General features: G+C 49.2%; 1 protein-coding gene across 1 annotated transcript in view; it reads right to left on the reverse strand.

Moving 5' to 3' along the window:
- Positions 1 to 25,215, reverse strand: part of KIF1C (kinesin family member 1C) — a 710,488-nt gene that overhangs the window by 221,149 nt on the left and 464,124 nt on the right. The window contains exon 10 of the mRNA XM_078671146.1: positions 3,641 to 3,716. Coding sequence (XP_078527272.1) covers positions 3,641 to 3,716 — 76 coding nt within the window. The remainder of the gene's footprint in view (positions 1 to 3,640; positions 3,717 to 25,215) is intronic.

Consider the following 25,215-nt stretch of genomic DNA (forward strand, 5'->3'; position numbering starts at 1 on the left):
CGCTACCTAAGGCCCCACAAGCTGAATTTCCAGGGCTCGGATGAGTATCCCCCTTTTGTGGTCAGTCCACCTGGTCAAGTACGGAAAATCTATTGTGGTGGATAAAGTTACCAGGTACGGGAGGTACATAATGCTTGGGCCTGTAACGTGAGCCATCTACTGCAAAGCCCACTCTAGTCCACTCCTGCTCCCTACCCACCTCAGTATTACAAACATTTGGGTAGAAGTGTTAGAGGGACACTAATTCAATGGTGGACTTATCAGGCCTTACAAGCCAGTTACAAATATAGGTGGCGGCCTGTGGGCTTTTAAAACTGACAATAATACAATTCCCTGCCCTATTCTTTGGGGTGAAACCAATCCATGAAATTCTCCTAACCATCAAAACCTCACCTTTCAAGTTCGGAGGGAGGGGCCTGTTGATATTGAGCCAGCTTATTACCTTGTTGCGTAGGGAATCTTGCGGCTCCCTTGTGTCACCGGTGAGCTCAGGCACTCCCACCAAGATCGCCGTGTAAGGTACTGCTTCGGGGGGCAAATTGACCACCCTACGCCTAGCATTGAGGCTAGAAGTATGGCCGGTAGGGCCATTGGCCAAGTTCTCATCTCTCAACGGTTGGGAGGATGCAGGTTGCTTAGATCTCCTAGGAGCAGGAACAGGGGGCCTTGACGTTTGGGAAGGTAGTAGGTGCGTTTGTGGGGCAGGAGCACCGTTATTGCTATGCAGGGCCCCTGACTGACCTGGTACCACGTGTGAAGCCTGGGAGGTCGTTGCAGGAGTCGGAGGTCTATTCCCAATGGACTCCCGGGGGGCTCTTAGAGCATTTGGGCCCGGACCATGACTGTTCCTCTTATGAGTGTTTTCTATGGCCAACAGTCTAGCCTCTATGGCGTCCAGTTTTACAGACAGAGGGTTCAACAAGTTCTTAATGATGTCTGTAAGTGAACTAATGAGCATATCTGTGTTATTAGGGGGCGCCCCACCAAATATAAATGGGCCTGAACACACTGGTAAGGCCGTAGCTGAGGAGGGGCCTGAATGGTCCGGCCTAGGCCCTGGGGAAGTGACCTCAGGCAAAGCCGAAGTGTCTGTACTAACATCCAAATTTTGCCTGATTTTGTCAACTTTGGCCCTCTTTGCCCTTTTTAATTTCCTCGACCATTTCCTTTTCGGTGGTTGTTCCACTCCACTGCTTGCTGGAACTGTGTGTGCAACAGCCTGGCCCACTTCCTGCGACTCAAATTCCATGGAATCCGCATTAGGAGAGGGAGCAGCGATCCCAGATGGCCGTGGTGAATCTCTATCCCTCTGGTGGTTTGACGGAGTTCTTAGTTGCTGCAGGACTGACTCAATAGTCTGGTCGATGCTGTCCAAGAGTGACAGATGAGTGGCGTCCAAAAGTAATGGGGTACTATCATCAATAGATGAGTCCGTGGAGTCCAATGACACATTTTCTACTCCCACCTCGGGGTGAGTGTAGAGCACTGAATTACATTTATTAGCTAGGGCACTGGCCTTGGGGAAGAATTTATCCAATGTACTAGTACACTGTTGTGCAGCTTTACTCCTGGAAACCCTGGTTGCCATATTGTAGTTGGACACAAAGGGGCCGTAGAAAGCGGGCGTCAGAGGGGTGGCCCGGTCCGGTCACTACCGGCCTTTAACGGCCTAAAACGGCCCGCCCTTTGCCCGGGCTTCGCCCGGCGACCGCCCGCGCGCGTCCCGCGATGCGCGTGTGGGAAGTGAAGATATAGGTGTTTGGTGTTACAAGGCGTGGCCAGCCGGGAAGAGTCCCAGGTGCGGCGTCTGAGCTGCCGCTGGGCTACCTGGGACTCGCAGTCCCGCTGCGCCGATGGGAAGCGTCCAAGTCCTTCCTCTGGTCACACGAACTCCCCACTGTGGCCTCCTGGATCTGCAAATAGTCCGCTGTCACTCCAAGCCTTCGAGCGGCACCCTGGGGATCAGGGCCAGAAAGGCTATAATGACATGCTCTTTCAAAGGTGTTCACAAAAATGCTAATGTTCATCCTTTGCACGTTCTTCCTTCAACTGTGTCCCGTTGAAAGGGTTTAGCTTCTGGTTTTGCTTACTCTGCGTTTAGCCCTGGGGTGCTGACCTAAAAAGGACTTGTATCTTGTGGCTGTGTTTTCAGATCTAGTTCCTTCTGTGTGCTAGAAGGTACAGATGTCTGAAGGCTGTTCTTATTTCAGATGCATCAGGTGGTGGTTGCACCGCGGTGGAAGAGGGCCAGTGTTGGCTCCAGTATCTGAGATGTCGATCATCCTCTGAATCGTCTGAACCTTCAGCTGAGGGATCCTTGGTGTGCAGAATGGGAGCCAGGATGCTGACACTTCTCCATCACCCATTGTTCTTATAGTGAAGCATGTGCCATCAAAGTAAACATTGGTGGAATCTTGGCTCAGAGAAAGGTATTGAGGGCACTGAGCAACAGATATGGCTAGTCTGAAAAGGGATGTGGATAGTCGTACCTCGTCCGTTCAAGGGCGGAAAAGAAGACACTGCCTTCCTGCACCTCCACTTCCTCTAAGACTTCTTTTGGTAGGTCTTACATTTCCCAATATTATCAGAATATGTTTACATCGGTTTATTAAATGAAATAAAATAATAGGTTTTGAAAACAAAACTAAAAAAACGATATGCTCCCCTTTCTTTCCTCGCTTGTCAAACCACATCATATAACCATATACTATGAGCAGAACGCATAGGACTCTGGGGTAAAGAGCCCTCCTTAGGTTAACCAGTAACTCAGTTCTGAAATACAGTGTAATCACAGTCTCAACTGGTCATTGTTTAAAGGAGCTCCTTTTATGTTGTACGGATTTAACTTCCTTAATATGGCCCCACAATGCCTAGATCATGTGAATCATTTTATGCTCAACACTCAAAACACTGCCAGCAAAGGCTTCAAGCTTTTTCACCGCCACATTCTCCAAATGCCTTTAGTCAAATGTACAATATTAGGACTGATTTCATTTTTAGGCTTCTTTATACAAACAAAGACAGAAATGTTACCTTCTACTGACCCTGACGTAGCACATGTGGAGGTTGCTCCTTGTCCTACCTAGCAGCAAAGACATGGACCGAGCTGCCCTTTCATCTACGCGCCTCCCCATCTCTTTCAGAGTCTGAAACTCCCTGAAGACCTGGCTATTCGGCTAACCAACTGGACCCTGCCAGCGCCTGGATACCCCCAAGGGTGACAAGAAGCGCTCTACAAATCTACTGACTCATTGAACAATTCTTTCAACTGAAATAGATTTGAAATGCACCATATAGAATTGTAAACTAAATCTGGATTCTGTCACCTATTTGTAAATCTCAGCGGACGATGCTGTGCATTGTTAAACCCAATTAAATGTGTTTATTAAATAAAAAAGAATTCTGGATTCCCAGATATGCGTGCAGTTATTCTACTGTCTGCATGAATCCTATGTGAAAAGCATACACATATGTAAACGTTGTCCACTATGCACAGAAAAACAGTGAGAGAAAATACCTATCACAATAAACAGTAAATATCATCTCTTTTGAAATGCAGATTTGTTTCACACACAAGTCTTTAGCCTCCTCCACGGTGCAGGTCAACAAAGAGCAGGTCTCATATGATCTCCAAACTTACCCAGGTTCTCTTTAAGGAGCCAGGTCAACGCAGAGTCTCGGTACGGGATGAAATCAGACTTTCGCTTCTTATTTTGCTGTAATCAGAAATGTACAAGCGGGCATGATTATGTATCAGTAAAACTTAAATGTATCATACTTTACTAAAACACCACCTCATAGTTCTCCTACCTGCAGTCCTGCCTCACAATCTCAACTCCAGCCGCCCACCTGTCTCCTGCCATAAGTAGCATTTAACATGAAATAAACATGCAAACCCTGGTAATGGGTTTTCCTTGGCATGCCTTAAAGCAATGCCATGTCTTACTGTTAATAAAGTATTTAAAAGGTATTCAGGCCCAGACAATCTACCTTAAAGACCCAGTGTGTACAGAAATGACAAACTCCAGAGGATGTGAGAGGTATTACAACTATCTACTTTACAGTAAAACTGACTTAGCCATGAATCTAGCTTGCCACAGCCCACTATTAATACAGACACCCATCAATTGGAATATTATTTATGGGGTTGCATCTAGTGAGTGAATATTTTAGATTTATTTTACCACTTCCGTAATACATTTCCCTTTGCCTACAAGTAGAACACACTCCACAAAGTGCACTGCTGAATGCCAACTCAGTGAGGCATTTGCCTTTATTCAGGAGGTCAAAGTGTGTTCTGCTTAGTCAGTCGCAAAATAAAAATAGATATCGCCACAAGCACCACGTGTAATGTGCAGAGGGATCTTGGCATGTCGAAAGGGAAGAGGAGCGGCCAGGCCTTTCCTTCATCAGCTTTGAGTGCTCTCGGCCTGTGGTGGACACAGTAGTATTACCTTTCAAAATGATTCTTAAGTTTGCCAATGACTGAAGTAAGTTTTAATAGCTGAGAATTCGTCTGACCATTTCGTCTCCTTGTACATTTATTGCCAAGTGAACACTTTTGTTGCAGAATAGCAGAGTTTTTTTTAATGTGTTCTGAATGACTCCAGGGATTAGTTGATTTTTTTACTACACATTCAATCACAACTAATTAACAATATTTGTTCTGCAGATATTTGATTTCAGGCATTGAATAGAATGCAGACCCAGCAGCACAGCACTTCAGACAGCACTATATGGCTCAGGGTTCAGCTGACATCAGTTACAAAAAAAAACAAGATACAAGGTGGGTGAGGATGGAGTTGAAGGGGCATGTAAAAGTGCAAGACGTCACTCCACACGTAGTACATACTCAGACAACATAACACATATTTATTGACCGCAGGCACAGAGAGAGAAAGTGGTAACCAGAATCGCAAAATGCACAGGCTGGTGCCACGCTGGGGTTAGAACCAAGAACCTGTTCTAAGACAACAACTATTGACAATATTTCGAAAATTCTTATTTTTTTATATATTTTTCCTTTGTTTTGATAAACGCCGTCTGCATCCACTGCAGCTCCTGTGCGCCACAAGATTGCGCCATCTGCATCCACTGCAGCTCCTGTGCGCCAAAAGATGGCGCGCCGTCTGTATCCACTGCAGCTCCTGTGCTCCACAAGATGGTGCCGTCTGCATCCACTGCAGCTCCTGTGCTCCAAAAGATGGCGCCGTCTACATCCACTGCAGCTCCTGTGCGCCACAAGATTGCGCCATCTGCATCCACTGGAGCTTCTGTGCACCAAAAGATGACGCGCCGTCTGCATCCACTGCAGCTCCAGTGCGCCACTCGAGGGCGTCATAGGCAGCCATGGTAGCTCCTCTACGCCAAAAGATGGCACCATCTGCATCCACTACAGCTCCTGTGCGCCAAAAGATGGCGCGCCGTCTGTATCCACTGCAGCTCCTGTGCTCCACAAGATGGTGCCGTCTGCATCCACTGCAGCTCCTGTGCTCCAAAAGATGGCGCCGTCTACATCCACTGCAGCTCCTGTGCGCCACAAGATTGCGCCATCTGCATCCACTGGAGCTTCTGTGCACCAAAAGATGACGCGCCGTCTGCATCCACTGCAGCTCCAGTGCGCCACTCGAGGGCGTCATAGGCAGCCATGGTAGCTCCTCTACGCCAAAAGATGGCACCATCTGCATCCACTACAGCTCCTGTGCGCCAAAAGATGGCACCATCTGCATCAACTCCAGCTCCTGTCCGGCACAAGATGGCGCCATCTGCAGCCATGGCAGTTCCTGTGCGCCAAAAGATGGCACCATCTGCATCAACTGCAGCTCCTGTCCGGCACAAGATGGCGCCATCTGCAGCCATGGCAGTTCCTGTGCGCCACAAGATGGCGCAGTTTGCATCCACTGCCGCTCCTGTGCGTCAAAAGACCGCAGCTCCTGTGCGCCAAAAGATGGCGTCGTCTGCATCCGCTGCAACAAGGTGGAGCCGTCTCCATCCGCTGCAGTTCCTGTGTGCCACAAGATGGGGCCATCTGCACCCGCTTCAGCTCCTGTGCACCACAAGATGGCGCCGTCTGCATCCGCTGCAGTTCCTGAACGCCACAAGATGGCGCCATCTGGACTACAATGCAGCATTCAGGCACCACCTTTGCACGCTGATGTCAGTTTTTCTTTTCTTTCCCAACACTTTTAGACATGCAGCTTGGTTGACGAGATTGATGGGGCAACTGGCGTTGAGCAAATTCAACTTGAAACTTATTTAGAATCAAAACTCCACTCACAGAATGGGGAGGTAGAGCGGAAGTGAGGAATCGGATGTGAGAAAGTGGCTCTATATATACTGGACCAAAGTAAGGTACAGTGTGTATAGAGACCACACCCCCCAGAAGTATAACAGAGGTTAAAGTCAGGGTTGACCTTACTCTCCAAAGTGGTAGCTTGTTTGAGCAGTAAGGCAGTACCAGAGGACAGTGTAAAGCATTTGTTGTACACACTCAGTCAGCAAAAGGTTTCACACACTCAAGGACTGAACTCCAGGCCAATTGTTTTTATATCAAATGATATAGTTGTATTATTTTTAGAACCAACATGTATAAAAATATACTTTTCTCAATAATGAGTGATCTCAGATAATTACTTTGCAGAAAGTTAATGACTTTGTAAACACAATAGGTACAAGGGTTGCAGTAGGCAACACAGTTCTAAACACAATTTAGCATTGAGCTCAATGTTTTTTTTTCTACAGTTGGTTACTTTGTAGATTACTTTTGTAATTCCAGGACTGGATCCTAGATTCAGTCCTGGGGTCTAAGCTGAAAACAGTTTAGTAAAAACGATTTGGTTATTGCAATGATTTTTAAGGAATATAAAGGTATTTTAAAAGTTCACACTTGGAAACTTTTCAGTGAAAATCTGGCAAATGTATCCAATGGGAGAAAATTCAGGTTACAGGTAAAGTATGTTCTCTTTACTTTTGTAATCCAGTACTGGGCTCCTAGGTCCAGCACTGGGGTCTCTACTTAGTTGGTACAATTTTTAAGGAATATTTCAAGTTTTCAAAAGTAGACACTTGAAGAAATTTCACAGAAAAGCAGACAATGGATTCCTATGGAGAAAATTCAGGTTACTAGTAAACGCGGTTAGGATTACTTTTGCGGTCCAGTACTGGGCTGCAATGTACAGTACTGGTTTCTCTCCTGATCACAGGTGAGTACTTCGAAATTCGGCTGATTTTATAGGAATATTTTAAGTTTTCAGAACTTCACACTTAGAAGATTTTTCTAGTCAAACCAGTCAATGTTATCCAATGACAGGTAAGTGAGTTACCGGTTTCCAGGAGATACAGATATCTAGCCGCAGATTCCTCAAATTAGAATAGATACCAAAGCCATACCCCATGAAGGAGGGTCTGCGAAACAACCACCAAGTTTCAGGAGAACATACATGTCAAGAGGCTGACAAAAACACGATGGGAACCGCAATGCCAGAGCAGCTGACATGAGACCCAGGAAAACTCTGTACGGCAAATGAAGAAGGGACGGCAAAGACACCAAAATCCGTTGAGAGCGGGTGTGAAACCTCTCTCGTCCAGACACAGGCGAAAGGAAAAACATAACTAGAAAGGTAAGTGCCAATGTAAGAAACAATGCAGTGACTCAGTCAAAGAAGGTGCCCAGCACAGGTCCCTATGATCCATGAGGAACGAAGCTCCAAAGGGGCAAAATAACATGACCACGGTAGAGCACACCTCCTGAACATACACCATAGTGGATGTCAAAAATGAAAACAGGGGACAGTCCGAAGACTGTCCGGTTAAGAGCAGTAGCCGCAACAGGAGGCCTGTGTGTGTAGAAAAAACACACATCAATTGTGTACCCCCCTAGGACATGTGACAACAGTGGCAAGGCTAAACCCAGAGTCTAGTGCCAACAGAGACAGAAGCAGCACCATCGAGCAAGCGCAGTAGGTATGCATGCAGCCAAACGTACCAAAGGTACCACTGTGTTGGGACAGCCTGCAAGCCAGGAACACATAGAGGACTCTATCCCGAAGGAGAGAGTGAGCAAGATAAAAACAGAACCTAGTATGCAAGCACCCCCGCGGCATGTAGAACTCACGACAAACACAAAGAGGCAAGAATGTTGCCACACCTAGAGGAAGTGACGAAACCCTAAACAGGTTAGTCGCTCAAGCAGTACCACTGTACCGGTATGCAGAATAACAGTTACAAAATGCAGAAAAAGCAACAGTACTCTAAGGGTGAAGAACCTTTTCTTCCGTGAGGCTGGTGGCAACGTAGACCATAGCACTGCCAGTAAAGGAGTGAGAGAAGGCACAGACAGAAGCCTGTCACTAAAAAGCATACACCGCCATAGACAGACACCATCTACCAACAAATAGAATGTTGAGAAGAATATATGCACAGTAATGGTACATAAAGAGCAACTGTGCCAGAATGAGAGTAAGAACTCACACCTAGAAAAATAGCTGGTGGGGAGCCCATCTCCAGTGCTACAAATGTGAGTAAGAACCCACACCCCAAGAAACCACTGGGGTGGAGCACAGATCTGGTGGCAGAAAGTCATAGACAAGAGCCACTCCTGGAAGAATTAAGAAATATGCACAGGGCAGGAACGGACAACCGGACCCCCTGTCCTGCAGGAAGCAAGGAACCGGAGACCCTGCTAGGGAAGTGGGGTAGGAGGCAACACACAGTCAAGACAGAGCCGGCGGGAACTCCCCTTGCCTTGGGGAAGTACCCCAACATTGCTTGAGCCTCAAGAAAAGACGTAGAACACAACCTGTATGCACCAATACAGCAAGTATTCACAGAATACAGAAGAGACTGTTCCGGAACAGAACCGAGGAACCTGCCCCCCAGGGGAGCATATCCACCTGTTGACAGTCAAGACGGGCACAGGGATGCTGCAAGAACACGCCAGGAAATACAGGTGTGACAAAACCCCAACAAAACAGCAGGGAAGGACGCCCATACAGAGGCGGGGATGTATTACGAACCAACCGTAGACAACCAATTGTAACCCCCAGAGAGAAACCAACCCCATGGATCTCACCAGAGGAGACATCCTACAACAGTAGGAAGAGTCAACTTGCCGCAAAAGTTCCTGGGTAAGGAAGAGTAGCAATATAACAGCCAACAAATAACACACATAGGGTTAGGCACAACCCTACAAAAGAGGGGTCCCTCTTGAGACAAGCTTGTAGGCAGAGGCTCAAAAGAAAGGCAAGCAGAGCTTAACAAGCTGTACCAAAAGAAGGAAATAACACAGCTGAACAGCTGCACAACTGTAGGAGAGTAGGGTCTGCAATCCTATGATCACCCAGATTTTTGCTTTTTGCTTCACTGGTTTACGACTTTCCCTGGCTGTGGGCCTGCTAATCAGACCCACAGCCTAGCTGTTCTCTCTATTCCAAATTGTACCCAGGTACTGAATTGGCACTGGGCCCTCTCCAAGTCCCTGTACCCAGGGCAGAGGTGCACCCAGAAGTCTCCCAGGGGCTGCAGCATGTATTATGCCACCCCTGGGCTGACTAACTAAACAGACACAACTGGCTGCTTGACAGCTGGGGCAAGGTGGTGTAATCACCCTTTGCTTTAGATATAGTATACCTATATCTAACCCTCAAATGGACACACAGATCTCCTATCAGTCACTCCTATGGCAGGCCTTAACAATCCTGAAGGCAGAGTGCTTGGAATCGTGTGAGATGGTGCTCTGGCATGAGCTGAGCCTGTCTGCGGCTTTCGGGATCTATCCCTTAGCCGTTTCCATGATAGCGTCAGACCATATACTCTTAAGTGCCTTATAATCCTCGCGGTTATGGTAACTTTGGACTGACATTATCTAAACATGTCGTGTAAGGTGTCATACGCTTTGGAATACTACCCCCTCGCCAGTTCTGGCGACGGGGGTAGCATTCCACCCCTCTAGAGGGAGAAGACATGTTGGTAACCTGTAACCCCGGTTAAAGTCAGACATAGCCTCAGCTCCACAAAATGGATGCTGCCACCGAGACACAAGTCTGCCCTCCTGCTGCTGGGAGTCCTCCCAGCAAACGGAGGCCTGGACAAAGGGTTTCCTGTCAGGGGCGGTGCCAGCACCGTCCCAGACAGGATTTTGTGTATCCAAGGTAGGCAGGGCTTTAGAGGAAGGTGACTGCAAGTGGCACCCCGGTGCTAACTGTGCATAGGCCGGCTTGAACCAGTTCCAGGGGCACTCCAGCCCCTGATCTGGGGAAAGCCCGCCAAAGGAGAGGGGTGTAACCACCCCCCTCCTAGTCCCACCCATAGGGCAGGACTTAGTCGCGTGCCAGCCCCTTTTTACAGGATAAAGGTAGGAACTGGCCCCCTTCCAAATTTGATCATCTTTGAATCCTGAACCAACTTTCCACGAAAGGAACTCAAGACTCTTCTCAAGATTTCTCCCTTGTGACTAAGGAGTAGTCACCCTGCAGCAGCAGGCACCATCCAAGCATCGCGGTCTGCTGTAAGTCTCTCCTCCGGATCAAGACTGCCCAGCTCGACGAGAACCGGCTTCCCTGGCACCTCTGACCTCTACCTACATCGTCAGTTACGCTGAGATTCCTGGGTGTGACGAGACCTCGAGGGACCGGCCACCTTCCAAGACTGCACGACGCTTGACCAGCACGACTCCTGAGTGACCCTCGAACGAGTGCTTTGGGGTAAGAGAAGCCCCGACCCTGAGCAGCTCCAGCACCGAAGTCCAGCCCCCCTGCATCCACGAGATCTGCGTGGGGCCCTTCTGTTCTTTGCTGCTCACCGCGTTGTTGAGGTTACTTGCCCGTTGGCTAGTGGCCCTTTTACGACGCTCCACGACGACAAATACTGCTGGTCTGGTTGCTCCAGACTAGCCCTTACTCCCCTCCAACAGAGGAGCACCCTGGACCCTCCTGGTCCACTCCAGACGCCTTTTTAGGTCCACCGCGTGGACCTTGCATTTGCCAAGACTGTTGCCCCAATCCTGGGTCCAGCGACGTCAGAAGCAGATACCTCCGTGGGACAGCTCGCACCTCCATCCTGGTCACCGACAACGCCTCCTGGTCCGAGAGACTGCAGAGCCCAGCAGCGCCCACTCACCTGGTTGAGGGGACTTCGTCCGGTGCCACCCTGGTGCCCACCTAAATCACTGGCTAGTGATTCAGAACTTGGTCCCCTCTGCTTTCAGGTCTTCTTCTTCCCTGATCCAGGCTTGGATCACCACGAACTTCTTCACTGGCCGCCTGCCAGCAACTTCTTTCTTCAGGCTCCTGGTTCTTCAACGAGGGTTTCCGACGCAACTTGAACCCTATGCAGCCGCAGCCCCTGGGCTAGGTAAACCAAGTACTCCGGTGCTTCAGCATAGTCCAACACCCTAAGTGTTCGGATCCACTCTTGTTTTCGACCCACCTAGTCGGGTTCGCCCGAGAACAGTAACTTTGTCTTTGCTAGCCTCCATAGACTTTTTCCCGCCTTACGCGCGAGAGTTCCCACTCTGCACACGACGTCCACAGGCCTCCTGCTACTAATCTAAGGGTTTAGTATTGTAGGCCTAGCGTTTCTAAAGTCTATGAGAATAGTTACTTACCTGCTAGTCGTTCGCATTCCACTTTTGTAATATATGGTTTTTCGTGCCCCTCGGGCATTTGTGTAAATTGTGCGACTTAAAGTATTTTCTTAAGAGTTTTGTTGTGTGCTTAGCTCCCTGACTCATAAAGAGTTTAGGGTAGTCTTGTTATAAATAAATATCTGTTTATTTTCGTAACAACTTGTGTGGTGTCCTTTCACTTGGTGTTCAAGGGGTAATGTGATGGTAAAACAGCTGGCTTAACACGCCCTCTAGAGTATTAGCCTTAGACTGCTCGTATCCATGCTACTAGGATAGCTGGTCTATAAGGTTGACTTACAACCAATCATCGATAAGGGTTGTTTGGACTGATACAAAGTGTTCACTAGAATAGTGGACATTATATATCAGGCCAACTTCTCACAACAACCCAGAACATCTGTAATTCACAACGGGTAACAGAAAAGAAAGAGACGGCATCGTCACAAAACCAAAAATCCTCCACGAGGATTAAAACCTGGGAAGACAATTAAACACAAACAGGAGGCGCCTGACCGCCGAATCAGCATGGGCGTCAAAAAGAATGACCACATTAAATGGTAGATCTCTTAGCCGCTCCTGAACATGCTCTGGGAAAATGCCATCGTGCAACCACACATGGCGCATGACAACCGTCCTGGCCATAGCACGACTCCCAGAGTCAGTGGTGTCCATGGCAGACCGAATCGAAAATTGCGCCATATCATGGCCATCACGGATTAGGCGGGCCAGATCGGCACGAGAGCTCTCCGGCAAGGAGGAGAGGAGCTGCTTGACAGAGTTCCAAAGAGCAAATGTAGCCCGAGCAATCACACACAATGTGTTTAGGTTACCAGAGTCCCGAGCTGGCAGATGCAAACACTTTGCAGCCACATGACTCCAACCACCGAGACTCCCGAGTGGGAGGATGCAACGGAACAGGAGTGGTAGAAAGAGCTGCCTGAAGCACAAGTCCTCCAGCCCCAGGATTTAGGGTCAAACAGGCAGAGTCATTGGGAGCCGGGCGATGGCGATGTGCCACAGCACGATCCAAGGGGTCCCCCGAAGAGGGTTTCGCCCACGTCCCGAGAAGGATGTCAAAGAAAGACTCCGCAAATGGCAACAATGGCTCCAAGTCCCCTGCGCTCTAGTTGAGAAGATCCAGCAAAGGCTCCGAAGGTCTAGCGACTGAGGGCGGCTGCATCCTCAAAATGTCTGCAGCCCTGGAAAGAGCCCTGACAAACGTCCTACTAGCCTCCGTGGCCTTGCGAGACGGTGACAGAAAGTCGTCAGTAGGTGACGGACGCAAGCTAATCCGGCCAGCTAACAGAGGCTCAGCAAAAGGATGAGTAGGCCAATGCCCCACTGGCGCCCGCTCCGGAGAGCATTGAAATGACTCAGAGGGTGGGGAATCCACTGGGACCACATCCTCCACCAATAATGCCGGTGATGGCACCGGCGTTGAACGGCGCCGAGGCGACATCGAGCCGGCGTCCACGACCTCTGAAAAGGCCTCGACTGGCTGAGTGGAGCAAGCGTCGGCGACCTCCGAAAGTACTTCAACCGTCCGAGTCGAGCTGGCGTCGGCGACCTCCGAAAAGACCTCGACCGCCCGAGTCGAGCCGGCGTCGGCGACCTCCGAAAAGGCCTCGGCCAGCTGGAGTCAGACCGGCGTCGACACAACATCCCCGAGGTGGAAACCTGCGAGTAGAGAGTGCGCCAAAGAGGTGTCGTGCACCGCGCCGCAGCCACTTCCAGCGATGCCGCAGGGAGCCTCGGAAGGATGTGCGACGGCGCTGTGGAAGGGCTAGACGTCGTGGGATGACCCTCCGGGCCGTGCCCCGACGTTGCGGCGACTCCAGAGTCGGAGTCAGAGGACTCGGGCGGAGCCGAGGGTAAACCGCCGGCGGAGTCCCAACTGGAGTCCCTATGCCCTTATGTGAGGCCTGAAGGCGCACCAGGGAAGGGGGACAAAGCAAGAAAGGACTGCAGGGTCCTGCAGTAGTCCTCCATCTGAGCTAGAGTCTCCCCAGCACCCGGAAACGGGGGGTATGCCAGGTCCGACTCCTGAGGGCCCGAGTCCCGCAAAGACCGGGAGCCGCGGGCCCCGAAGTGATGTTGGCGTGAAGCAGACGACTTCCACGACTTGCATTTGTGCTTACCTGAGGTAGGCGAATGACGGCGATGGTCCCTGTGAGGACTGGCGCTGCGTGGACATCTCCACTGGAGAAGGAGACCTGTGTCGCGAGGGGTCCTATCGGGACATCCAGGCAGACAGACGCTTCATGCGGCGTTCCCGCAGGGATTTCGGCCGCAGCTGGCAGCAAGCGTCGCACTCCACAGAGTCATGGTGCTCGCCCAAGCAATACAGATTTCGTGAAGGCCCGTGGCGAGCAGGACTGGCACGGCTTGAAGCCCGCAAAGGGCATCAGACACACTGTTCATTAATGCAAAAAGGCGTTCAAAAGGCCTGAAGATAACAAAAACAGGCCAAAGGTATCACTTTCCCGGATCCGCGTTAGGACGCAGAAAAGAAGAAAACTGATGTCAGCACCCCGGGAGGGGCTTATATGGCTCCATTGGCGTCACTTCCGTTGACGACGTCAGGACAGAGTCGGGCGACGCACCTAGTTTCATGCAGGTCTGGGAGTAGCACTGTTGTGACTATTGGTTGGGGGGAGGGGTTACATTGATGTGTCACTAATCTGTGTGAGAGAATGGGGGAGACAGGAGGCTGGGTTCTGGTTGCTCTGAGTTGGCTGCTGTGTTCACTTTGCAAGTGTTTTCTCCATCAAGTGTACTGTCTTGGCTTTAAAAAATGTTTTTATTCTTTTAAAGATGGTGCGTCATCTCTATTCACATTTCCTGCTTTTCATTTTGACAAAATAATGAATATCCACTTTTACTAAACCATTCATTGGGTTTCCTTTCATTTCCAACTGGTGTTTAAAAGAAACAACAGTGTTCCTTTGATAGGCAATCTTGATATCTTTATTTGTTAGAGTTAGGTTTCTGTTTGAGAATATCGAGGGTCTCACTCGTATGGAGGTGCTCTGTGTTTATGATGAACCTATTCTCCATTACCCACACAGAAATGACCTTAATAAGTAAAATAAAATATTACAATGCAGCCTTTCCTTTAGAATTTACAGTAATGCATGATGACTGTGACAGAAGCATCCTGCTGTGCTTTGTGTTTTCTGGACTTATGCACTAAGATGGTCTTTCAACCATCTATCGCATGCATCGCATGCATTTTTAAGAGCAATCTCTCCGTTACCAAAGTCTCCTCCCCCTCCCTTACTTCCTTGAACTCTTCTGCCTCGATACCTCCAGCGAGGGCAAACCAGTATGTGCTCTACATCTCATCTATCACCCGCCTGGGGACAACCTCATCTTCACCCAACAACTCATGGACACTATCACTTCCAACGCTGGTCGGCAGATCACTCAAATCTACCTGGGTGACTTTAATCTCCACTGGAACGATCAGAAAGACGCAGTCGTGAATAGTCTCAAAACTTTCCTTAAAGCGCTTGACCTCACCCAAATATGCAACAGCCCAACACATGATAAAGGTTCGATACTCGATCTCATCATCGCCAAAGAGGGCTCTACCCAACTGGGGGCAATCCAACCTTGTGATTGGTCAGGTCACCACATCATCACCTTCTTTATCAATGAAAAAGTCAAACCTTCCCCGGCTCAACCGACCAAATCCAAGATCTGGAAAAGGGACATGAAGAATCTTAACCCCAACTCCCTACCTCCCCACACCTACAGGCTCCTCCTTCCCCCTGCTGACGTCTATGATGTTCAATCACTGACCGACCTCTACCTCGACTCTATGAACTCAATAATCAACGAAGCCGCCCCACTGCAACTAAAGAGAGTCTCCACCAAGAGCTCGAACCCTTGGTATGACGGCAGACTTAATGAAGACAGGCATGCTATGCGATCTGCAGAGCGCACTTGGAGAGCTGACCCCTCATCACTACATCGCAAAACGCTCAAGAACAAGAGAAATGCCTACTTTAGGAAAATCAAGCGTGCGAAATCTGACTTCTTTAGCCTCCAGCAAGACCAAGCGAAAAATCGACCAAGAAAATTGTTCGAACTAGTCGAAAGTCAAACAAAGCCGCAACCCTTACAATCAAACAACACAACAAGCGATATCCCACACAGCGAAGACTTTTCTGCTTTCTTCAAGCTAAAGACCGACAACATGAGAATTGATCTCCTCAATGATGTAAGCCAAAACCCTGGTCACATCAGAATGTCTAACACTCAGCCCAAGAATAGCGCATCATGGACGTCCTTCGACACCTACTCTGAAGAAGCAATACACAGACTGCTCGGCACCTTGAAGCCCTCAAATCACCTCTCAGACCCCTACCTGCTAATGCTGTAAAAGACTTCACCCCTATGCTCCTTCCACTCTGGACCAAAATCATTAACAGTTCCCTTCAACAAGGTCTCATTCCTGACTCTCTCAAGGTGGGGCAAGTCACGCCCATACTCAAGAAACCTACAGCTGACCCGTCTGACCTAAACAATTACCGTTCCATCACAAACATCCCCACCTTGGCCAAACTGCTGGAAAAATGTGTACAACTCCAACTAACAAAACACATTGATAAGTTTGACCTCCTCAACCCTCATCAATCAGGCTTCCGAGAGAAGCACAGCACGGAAACGGCCATGACTCACATAATTGATGACGCCCTCCAAATCCTTGATCGCAATGACTCATGCCTCCTCATCCTTCTCGACCTTTCATCAGCATTTGACACGGTCAAACATGAGAACCTCCTGGAGCTGCTAAACACTAGAATGGGCTTATCCCGGGTCTGTTCTCAAATGGTTCACTTCCTTCCTACATAACCGGTCTCAGAAATTCAAGGTCAACAATGTTTTGTCCTCGCCTGTGCCAGTAGACCTAGGAGTTCCACAAGGATCCTCCCTTTCACCCACACTGTTCAACCTCATCATGGAGCCAATTGCCACCTTGCTCCAAGCATCCAATATTCACTTTCATATGTATGCTGATGACACTCAACTTTACCTAAAGGTACAATCCCCGGATGATATCAAACTCCTGAACTACACTCTTGTGAAGACCCAATCGTGGTTGGCCGACAATCACCTCAAACTAAATGCTCTGAAAACTGAGTTCCTACTGATATCACCCCCTGCGAAAATTACCACCACCCAAATATGGCTCAATCACCTAACAGCATTCAATGTCCAGCCCACCATCGTGGATACTGCGAAATCCTTAGGGATCACACTGGACGCAAAGCTCAACATGCAACAGCACATTAGCAAAGCAACGAAAGGAGCTAATTTCCAAATCAACACATTGAGGAAACTTAAACCCTTCCTCCCAGCCAAAGACTTCCAAAATGCTGTACAAGCCCTCGTCATCCCCTGCATAGACTATGGAATTGTGACACTCAGTGGACTCCCTCTAGCAACAACTGCACCCCTAAGAGCCTCCTTGAACGCTGCCGCGAGACTCATTACTGGCTCAAGAAAACACTCTCATATATCCCCTGACCTGAAATCCCTGAAATGGCTGCCCTTTGAAGCCAGAATACAGCTGAAAATTGCTGTTATGACGCACTCGGACGTACACCACAAGGCACCCAACTACCTCACACAAAAGGTGACTATATCAGGAGGTTCGAGATCCAATAGAAGTACAAAAAATCTACTCCTGAAACCCCACAGATTTCGGAAGGAAAAAACTTACAAACGCTCCTTCTCAGGAATGGCACCGAGGATCTGGAACGCACTCCCTCCTGAAACCAGGCTTATCTCCTCCACGGCCCTCTTCAAGAAAGAGGTGAAAGCCATCCTCATGGCTAAGTTCACCTGAACTTTATTGTTGTTGATCAGAGACTTCCGCACCGCAATGGTATCATTGGCTACCTGATTGTCTAATGTCAAGTAATACCATATTCTTCCTGATTGCGATCCTTTTTATTCTTCTTGGTTGTCATAATTCTATTATGATTAGTCGATCCTATTATACTACTCACTAACTACCTATTATTAGACTATTCTCGTTAATTTGCTGAAACTCGATGTCCCTACCCCTTGTTCTTTGTAACTTTTAGATATTGTCATAAGCCATCCCTTTAGCCTAAGCTCTCCTGATTCCTATTGTAGTTGGATCAAAGACTCAGTATTGTCTTATATTATCGTTTACCTGATTGGTTATTGATATTTTATCAGCACATGTCTGCTATCTGATCTTGATATTGAACCCTATACTACACCCAATATTATGTTGCGTCACCCTCCTGCTATCCTCACCCTTGTTTCTGTAAAGCGCTCTGATATCTGTAAAGATCTTGTTCGCGCTATATAAAACTCTGAATAAATAAATAAATAAATCTAGGATAGGTTTAGTTTTCAATGATCTCATGTAGAAAGTCGAGATCTTCTGAAAGTCAGACTATTTATTCCTTAGACCAGACAGTGTTTACAAGACACTACTATGATGACCTTCAGAAAAGAGCAAACAATGAGGAGCTTCTCCCTAGAAACACAGGATTGGATTTTGGGGGGGGGGGGAGGGAGGAGAAGAAGCATTTTGAAACATTTCTGGGTGCTGAAAAAGTAAGCAGGAACTCTCTGAGTGCCACAGAAGACTCAATTATTGTTCACTCATTACTTGCCACAATTTCAGTGTTCACACAAATGCTAAATACCAAAACTTCACATCAGGTTAATAAGAACAAAGTGACAAGAGAAATGCATCTCTATCAGTTGTAGGAGAGATCTATAAGCCTTTTCCTGATATTAAAGTCTTATGTGAAAAACAGTGGTTGCAGTTGTAAGTAACTTCCTATATTCAGAAGAACTTTATTACCACCCTCAGTTATCTTAGTTAATTCTTCGGTCAAACCTGGACGATCCAGCAAAACGAGACAAACCTTCAATGTAATGTTTGTAAAAGCAAATTTTTGTTTTACGGATCCACTAATTTCAAGATAGAGCCTGCTGGTTATCAGTGGACCGAAGGGGAAGGATGTTATAAAGGAAACAACTAAGACACCAATAGTAACTGTCTCATCAATCACAGAAGTAAAGACTCCATCCAACAGGAAGACCTACACTGCTAGGACTCAAGACCATGAAGCACTATCAATTAAAGACCCTGTCTACTGACAGGAGAAGTTAAGAAGCTTGGAATATGCAGGGAGAATAAAGAGCGAGAAAGACATCACCTCAATTGCGATAAGCACATATATTACAGCACTATTCGTAAACCAGTTGTCAAGGGCTGAGGAAACACCTCCAGCAGTCATCCACTGAAAGGTCTTTGTCACCTTTAGCACCTACGAACACACTGGAGCACATGCATGTAAGTAGTGTTTACAACATCAGAGAACGTCACTGTACCTTGTTCTTTACTGCTTGCTTTAAATACTTATTGACTACAAGGCTACACTTTTATGGTGACATGATTACAGCCCTTGTTGGCAAAAAGTGTGTAGTCACCCAATAGCTGCATTACTTTTACAATCATAAGAAGGAGAGACAACTGTACTTACATCTTGCAATCAGAAACCAAGTTATCACGTCCAAGAATGCAGCAATTGAAAATACAAAGGACACAAGAAATATTTACACCTAATCATGCTGTCGCATGGATACAGCAGTACAGCATTGCCTCTACAACATTTGAAACTAACACCTTAAACATGAGCCATGCAATTGTCCTACTCACCAAGAAGAAAGATCAAAAGGTGAAACGTGCTATAAAAAGGAAGAAAAAGTTACTTACTTGTAACACCAGCACTGGAATGCATCTTTTATAGATTCTCATAACTGAACATTTACCCTTGTTAGGTTGGGAACCCTCATTAGACAATGTTAACACAGCAGTATAGAAGTACACTCCAATGCCAAGGAGATAGCCATTAATTAGGTTGCCTGTTCCCCATACCATGTAAACCAAAGAAGGGCCTACGAGGTAGAGAGACTCCAAATAACCACAGGAGCTTTAAGTGGTAGGCTGTCAAATCTCTTCAAGAGAAGGAATTTCTATAACCTCATTAGGACAGAGAAGGACAGGTCACGTGTGGAACCATGAAGATACCAACGTTGAAGAACTGTAGCTGCAGGTAAATAACTTTCTTCTACAGAACTGATCTTTCATATAGTCACATGCTCGAATAACAATTCCCAAGGAAATTAGATAAACAGCATTTATGTGAAAATGTGGAAAAAAAACCTCAATTGAATTACACACATGACCAACGCGTACGGATCTTGAATGAATGCTCGAACAGTGGTGCTTTGTCAGAGTAGGAGGGAGGGCCACGTTGTAATAGAGATATCCTTAAGAGGTATTCCCATAAACAGTGCAGCCATGGCTGCCTTGGCTCTGGTGGAGGGGGCTCTTACTTTTGTCACAACGGCCTCCTGGGCTTGGCATGTCCGAAGAGCGTGCCATGATCCACTGACGAGGACTGATTCAACTAAGGGGAAAGAAAGCCTTTATTGGAATTACCAAAGGTGAGGGAGTGAGTAAATTACTCGTAAAGACTAAACGTTCACCCAGAGACACCTTGAATCGAGAAACTGTATTTAGCCAGCAGAAAGGGGAGGGATAGAAGGAAATGAAGTCCTACCATAGAAAGTGGTTTAAGGGCTTTTTGTGGAAAGAGCTGTAGGTCCCAATCTGTTGCAACTGAAGAGAAAGAATGTTCCACCATAAGGGAATAGTGATACAGAAACGTGCAGACTTCAGACCAAGACCAACTGATTCATGGAACTGAAAAAAGGAGTGTAGACATCATTAAAACTGAAGAGCTCGGACCAGTCCTGTGGATGAATCTGTAGATGTAGTAAAAACACTTTAAACTGAATTTGCGGGGCTAATGAGGCAAATGTTTTTTTTTTTTACTTTAGAAACCCTATCAAGTGTACTCAAGTTATGAACAACACATGCCATATTCTAAACTCCCTGAAGTTTGTGAATGAAGCCGGCTGCTAGACTAAGAGAGCAATTATAAGCACAGGTAATACTGTACATAATTCTAGAATTCAAAAGTCCTTAACACAGTATGGAATACATGGCAAAATATTCCCAATAAGCCTCATCTGATGACAAGATGGGTCTACTGTTGTTTTAAAAATTTATATCCAGCAAGTCAGACCTCAATAAGAGCTATCCCAGCCCTTGGAGCTATCCCAGAACTTAAAGAGACGTGTCCATCCTGAAGGAAAATGGGCTGAGAGAAGCTAAGATGCTGCCGGTAGAATGCTGCGTTAGAATTAGTCAAAACTCGCTCCCTGCACTCTTGTGCCCACAACAAAGGGGGTAGAATTGTGGGACTTTGCAGTGTTCTAATAAGCTTCCAGCCCTGTCCCTGCACGCATATCCTGACTTCCAGTCACTTGGATGCTATTTGGAAATTGCCATTCATTCCCACTCCATGCCGGATTTTTGCAGAAGCCAGTCGCACAAGTTACTACTTGTGTAACGATATATCTGTAAGAGACATTAGTTAGTATTAGATTCCTTACCTTAGAATATCCCCAGGCGTCAGACTGGATCCGGAAAATTTTGCGTAGCAGTACCCTTGCGCGTTGGTAGGCGTCGTCTGCGGCTCCGCGTCCGTCGTCGGCGTCGTGGGCGCCGTGATGACGTCGTCGGAGTACTTAGACGCCGCCTCCGCGTGCTGACGTCAGTTCTTAGACACACCTTTTCCGCGCCAGAAACGCAGAGCTATGCCAAAAACCAACACTGGTGCCAATGAAACTAGGGCCCTGAAGGGAACAACCCTAACCCTAGGTATCGGTTCGCAGAACGGGGAGGATGGGTGGGTCGGTAAGGAATCTAATACTAACTAATGTCTCTTACAGATATATCGTTACACAAGTAGTAACTTGTGCATCTGAAAGAGACACGTTAGTATTAGATTCCTTACCTTAGAATAGATACCCCAGCAATACCAACCCCGGTGGTGGGTCTGCGAACCAATACTCACACCAGAAAGTCCTGGAGGACGGAACGGCGAAAGAAGCCATCCCTCCGGACTTGGCTGTCCAGGCAGTAGTGTCTTGCAAACGTGTGCAGCGATGCCCACGTAGCTGCCTGACAGATGTCTTGTAAGGGCACACCCCTGCCTAGGGCAGTGGTGGTAGCTGTGGCTCGGGTGGAATGAGCCCGCAATCCAGCAGGGGGCTCCTTCCTAGCCAAGGAGTAGCATGCCTGGATACACAAGATGATCCACCGGGAGATGGTCCTCTTGTGCACCGCTTTCCCCTTCTTAGCGCCCACGTAACCAACAAAGAGTTGGTCATCCACCCGGAACTGGCGTGTGCGATCCAAATAGAATGAGAGCGCACGTTGTGGGTCCAGACGATGGAGCCGCTCCTCCTCTTTAGAGGGATGCGGTGGCGGAAAGAAGGTTGGCAAAGTGATAGACTGCCCGATGTGAAAGGCCATGACAACCTTGGGCAGGAAAGAAGGACGAGTCCTCAGAACAACCTTGTCCGGTTGGACAGAGAGGAAAGGAGGTTTAGAAGATAGAGCCTGGAGCTCACTCACTCTCCTGGCAGAGGTGATGGCAACCAGGAAAGCAGTCTTCAAAGTCAGAAGGCGAAGAGGACAGTTGTGAAGCGGCTCAAAGGGAGCGCACATCAGGAATGTCAACACCAGGTTCAAGTCCCACTGAGGCATCACAAACGGAACAGGAGGAAACGTGTGAGTGATGCCCTTAAGAAATCTATTTACAATGGGGGACTTGAACAAAGAAGGCTGATCAGGTAGCCTGAGAAAGGCTGAAAGGGCAGAAAGGTAGCCCTTGAGAGTGCCCAGAGCAGAGCCCTGCTGGGCAAGAGAAAGAAGGAAGAGAAGAACCTCAGAAAGAGGGGCAGAAAGAGGGTCCACAGCCTTTGCTGTGCACCATGCCACAAATCTGTTCCACCTGCAGGCGTATACCGACTTTGTGGAGGGACGCCTGGCTGCCAGAATGATGTTACAGACTTCAGGAGGCAAGTCAAATGGCCTCAACTGTCGCCGCTCAATCTCCAAGCATGGAGGTGGAGACTGGACAGGTTCGGGTGGAGGACCGTCCCCTGCTGCTGCGACAGAAGGTCCTCCTGAAGAGGCAGACGAACCGGGGGATCGACTGACAGACTGAGTAGCTCTGGATACCAGTACCTTCGAGCCCAGTCCGGAGCCACATGGATGACTTGGGCCCGGCCGCGCTTGATCTTCTTCAGCACTCTGGGCAGAAGTGGTATAGGCGGAAAGGCGTACAACAGACCGCAACTCCACTCGCGACGAAAAGCGTCTCCGAGCGAGTGTCGCCTTGGAAATTCCAACGCGCAGAACTGATGACATTGCGCGTTCTCTTCGGTGGCGAATAGATCTAACCAAGGCTCTCCCCATCGCTGAAAGAGGCCTTGCGCCACGTCCAAGTTCAGACGCCATTCGTGATCCATCATGCACCGACGGCTGAGCTCGTCCGCCCTGGCGTTCAGAGAACCTGCCAGGTGTTGAGCCACCAGGGTCACGCCCTGGCGTTCCAGCCATTGCCAAAGGCGAAGAGCCTCTTGACAAAGGATCCACGACCCCACACCGCCCTGTTTGTTGCAGTACCACATGGCGGTGGTGTTGTCCGTGAACACCTGCACTACACTCCCCCGGACAGAGGGGAGGAATGCCTTCAGTGCCAGACGAATCGCCCTGAGCTCCAACAGGTTGATGTGGAGCCGGGCCTCCGCCGGAGACCAGAGGCCTCTAATCTCCGCCTCTCCCATGTGGCCTCCCCAGCCCTGGAGGGACGCGTCCGTCACAACTACGTGCTCCGGTTGGGGTAGGGAGAGGGATCTGCCGCTGACCCAATCGCGGTCCGTAAGCCACCACTGCAGCTGTCTTGCAGTGCCCTCCGAGATCAGGACGTGGTCGGATAGGTTGCCCTGATGCTGGGCCCACTGAAACTTCAGGTCCCACTGCAGAGCCCGCATCCGCCACCTGGCGTGATGCACCAGTAGGATGCAGGAGGCCATCAGCCCCAGAAGCCGCAGCGTCAACCTGACCGAGACCCGGGATAACGGCTGAAAGATGGGAATGAGAGCCTGAATATCCCGGACCCGCTGTTCGGGCGGATAAACCCGAAATCGCGCCGAGTCCAGAACCGCTCCGATAAAGAGGAGCTTCTGAGAGGGACACAGGTGCGACTTCGGCACATTGATGGAAAACCCCAGCTGGTGCAGGAAGTCTGCCGTCGTCTGGAGGTGGCTGACGACTGTCTGGGGCGAGCCCGCCTTCAACAACCAGTCGTCGAGGTAGGGGAAGACTGAAACCCCTAACCGGCGCAGATGAGCTGCGACCACCGCCATCACTTTCGTGAACACCCGTGGGGCGCTGGTAAGGCCGAAGGGGAGCACGGTAAACTGAAAGTGTTCGTGGCCCACCATGAACCGCAGGTAGCGCCGGTGGGCAGGCAGGACGGGGATATGAAAATAAGCGTCCTGCAAGTCCAATGCTACCATCCAGTCTCCCGGGTCCAGGGCAGCAAGGACCTGAGCCAGTGTCAGCATCTTGAACTTCTCCTTCCGGAGGAAGCCGTTGACGTTCCGTAGGTCCAAGATAGGGCGTAGGCCCCCTTTGCCCTTCTTGGGTACCAGGAAGTAGTGGGAGTAGCAACCACACCCTACTTCTGGCCCAGGAACGCGCTCGATGGCCCCCTTGGCCAAGAGGGCCGTAACTTCCTCCTGCAGAAGTCGCAAGTGATCCCCCGATACACGGTGGTTCTGCGGTGGCATGGCTGGTGGGGTCGCCTCGAAGGGGAGGGAGTAGCCCCTTCGGACGATTTGCAGCACCCACCTGTCCGAAGTGACGGTGCGCCAGTGGAGGTGGTGATGGCGAACCCTGCCTCCAACTGGCGTCACATGGGCCTGAAAGCACGGACTAGGAGGGTTTTGAGGCGGATGCTGCGGGGGAAGGTGTGGACTGACCTCGCCGTTGCCCCCGACCGCCCGGACGGCGGTTCCCACGGCCGCCACCGCGTTGGGTATTGCCCTGCGGTGCGTGGCTGGCGGCGCGTGTGGGCGCACCCCTTCCGTGGCCACGAAAGGAGTGATAGGCAGCCGGTTGCTGGCGTTGGCCCGAAAGGCCTAAGGACTTGGCCGTAGCCCTGGAGTCCTTAAAACGCTCAAGCGCATGGTCTGCCTTGTCGCCAAAGAGGCGACGGCCATCGAACGGCATGTCCATGAGCGTGTTCTGGACATCTTCCGAGAAGTTGGCAGACCTCAGCCAGGCGTGGCCGCCACCGTCATTGCCATCGCTCTGCCTAGCGAGTCGGTGGTATCCAGCCCACACCTAATGGAATATTTTGCTGCGTCCCGGCCCTCCACAAGGGCTTGGCCGAGTTTGGCCCGTACCTCCAACGGACACTCTGGAAGCACTTCCGCGACCTTATCCCACACCGAGTGGGTGTAACGCCCCAAGAGGCAGGCGGTGTTGGAAGACCGCAGGCCAAGGCTCAGGGATGAGAAGATCTTCTTCCCATACTGGTCATACCTCTTGGATTCCAGATCCGGCGGGGCCGACGGGAATGCGGTCTGGGAATTGGAGGCCTGGA

Source organism: Lissotriton helveticus, chromosome 12 (genome assembly GCF_964261635.1).
Source record: "Lissotriton helveticus chromosome 12, aLisHel1.1, whole genome shotgun sequence".
NCBI lineage: Eukaryota > Metazoa > Chordata > Amphibia > Caudata > Salamandridae > Lissotriton > Lissotriton helveticus.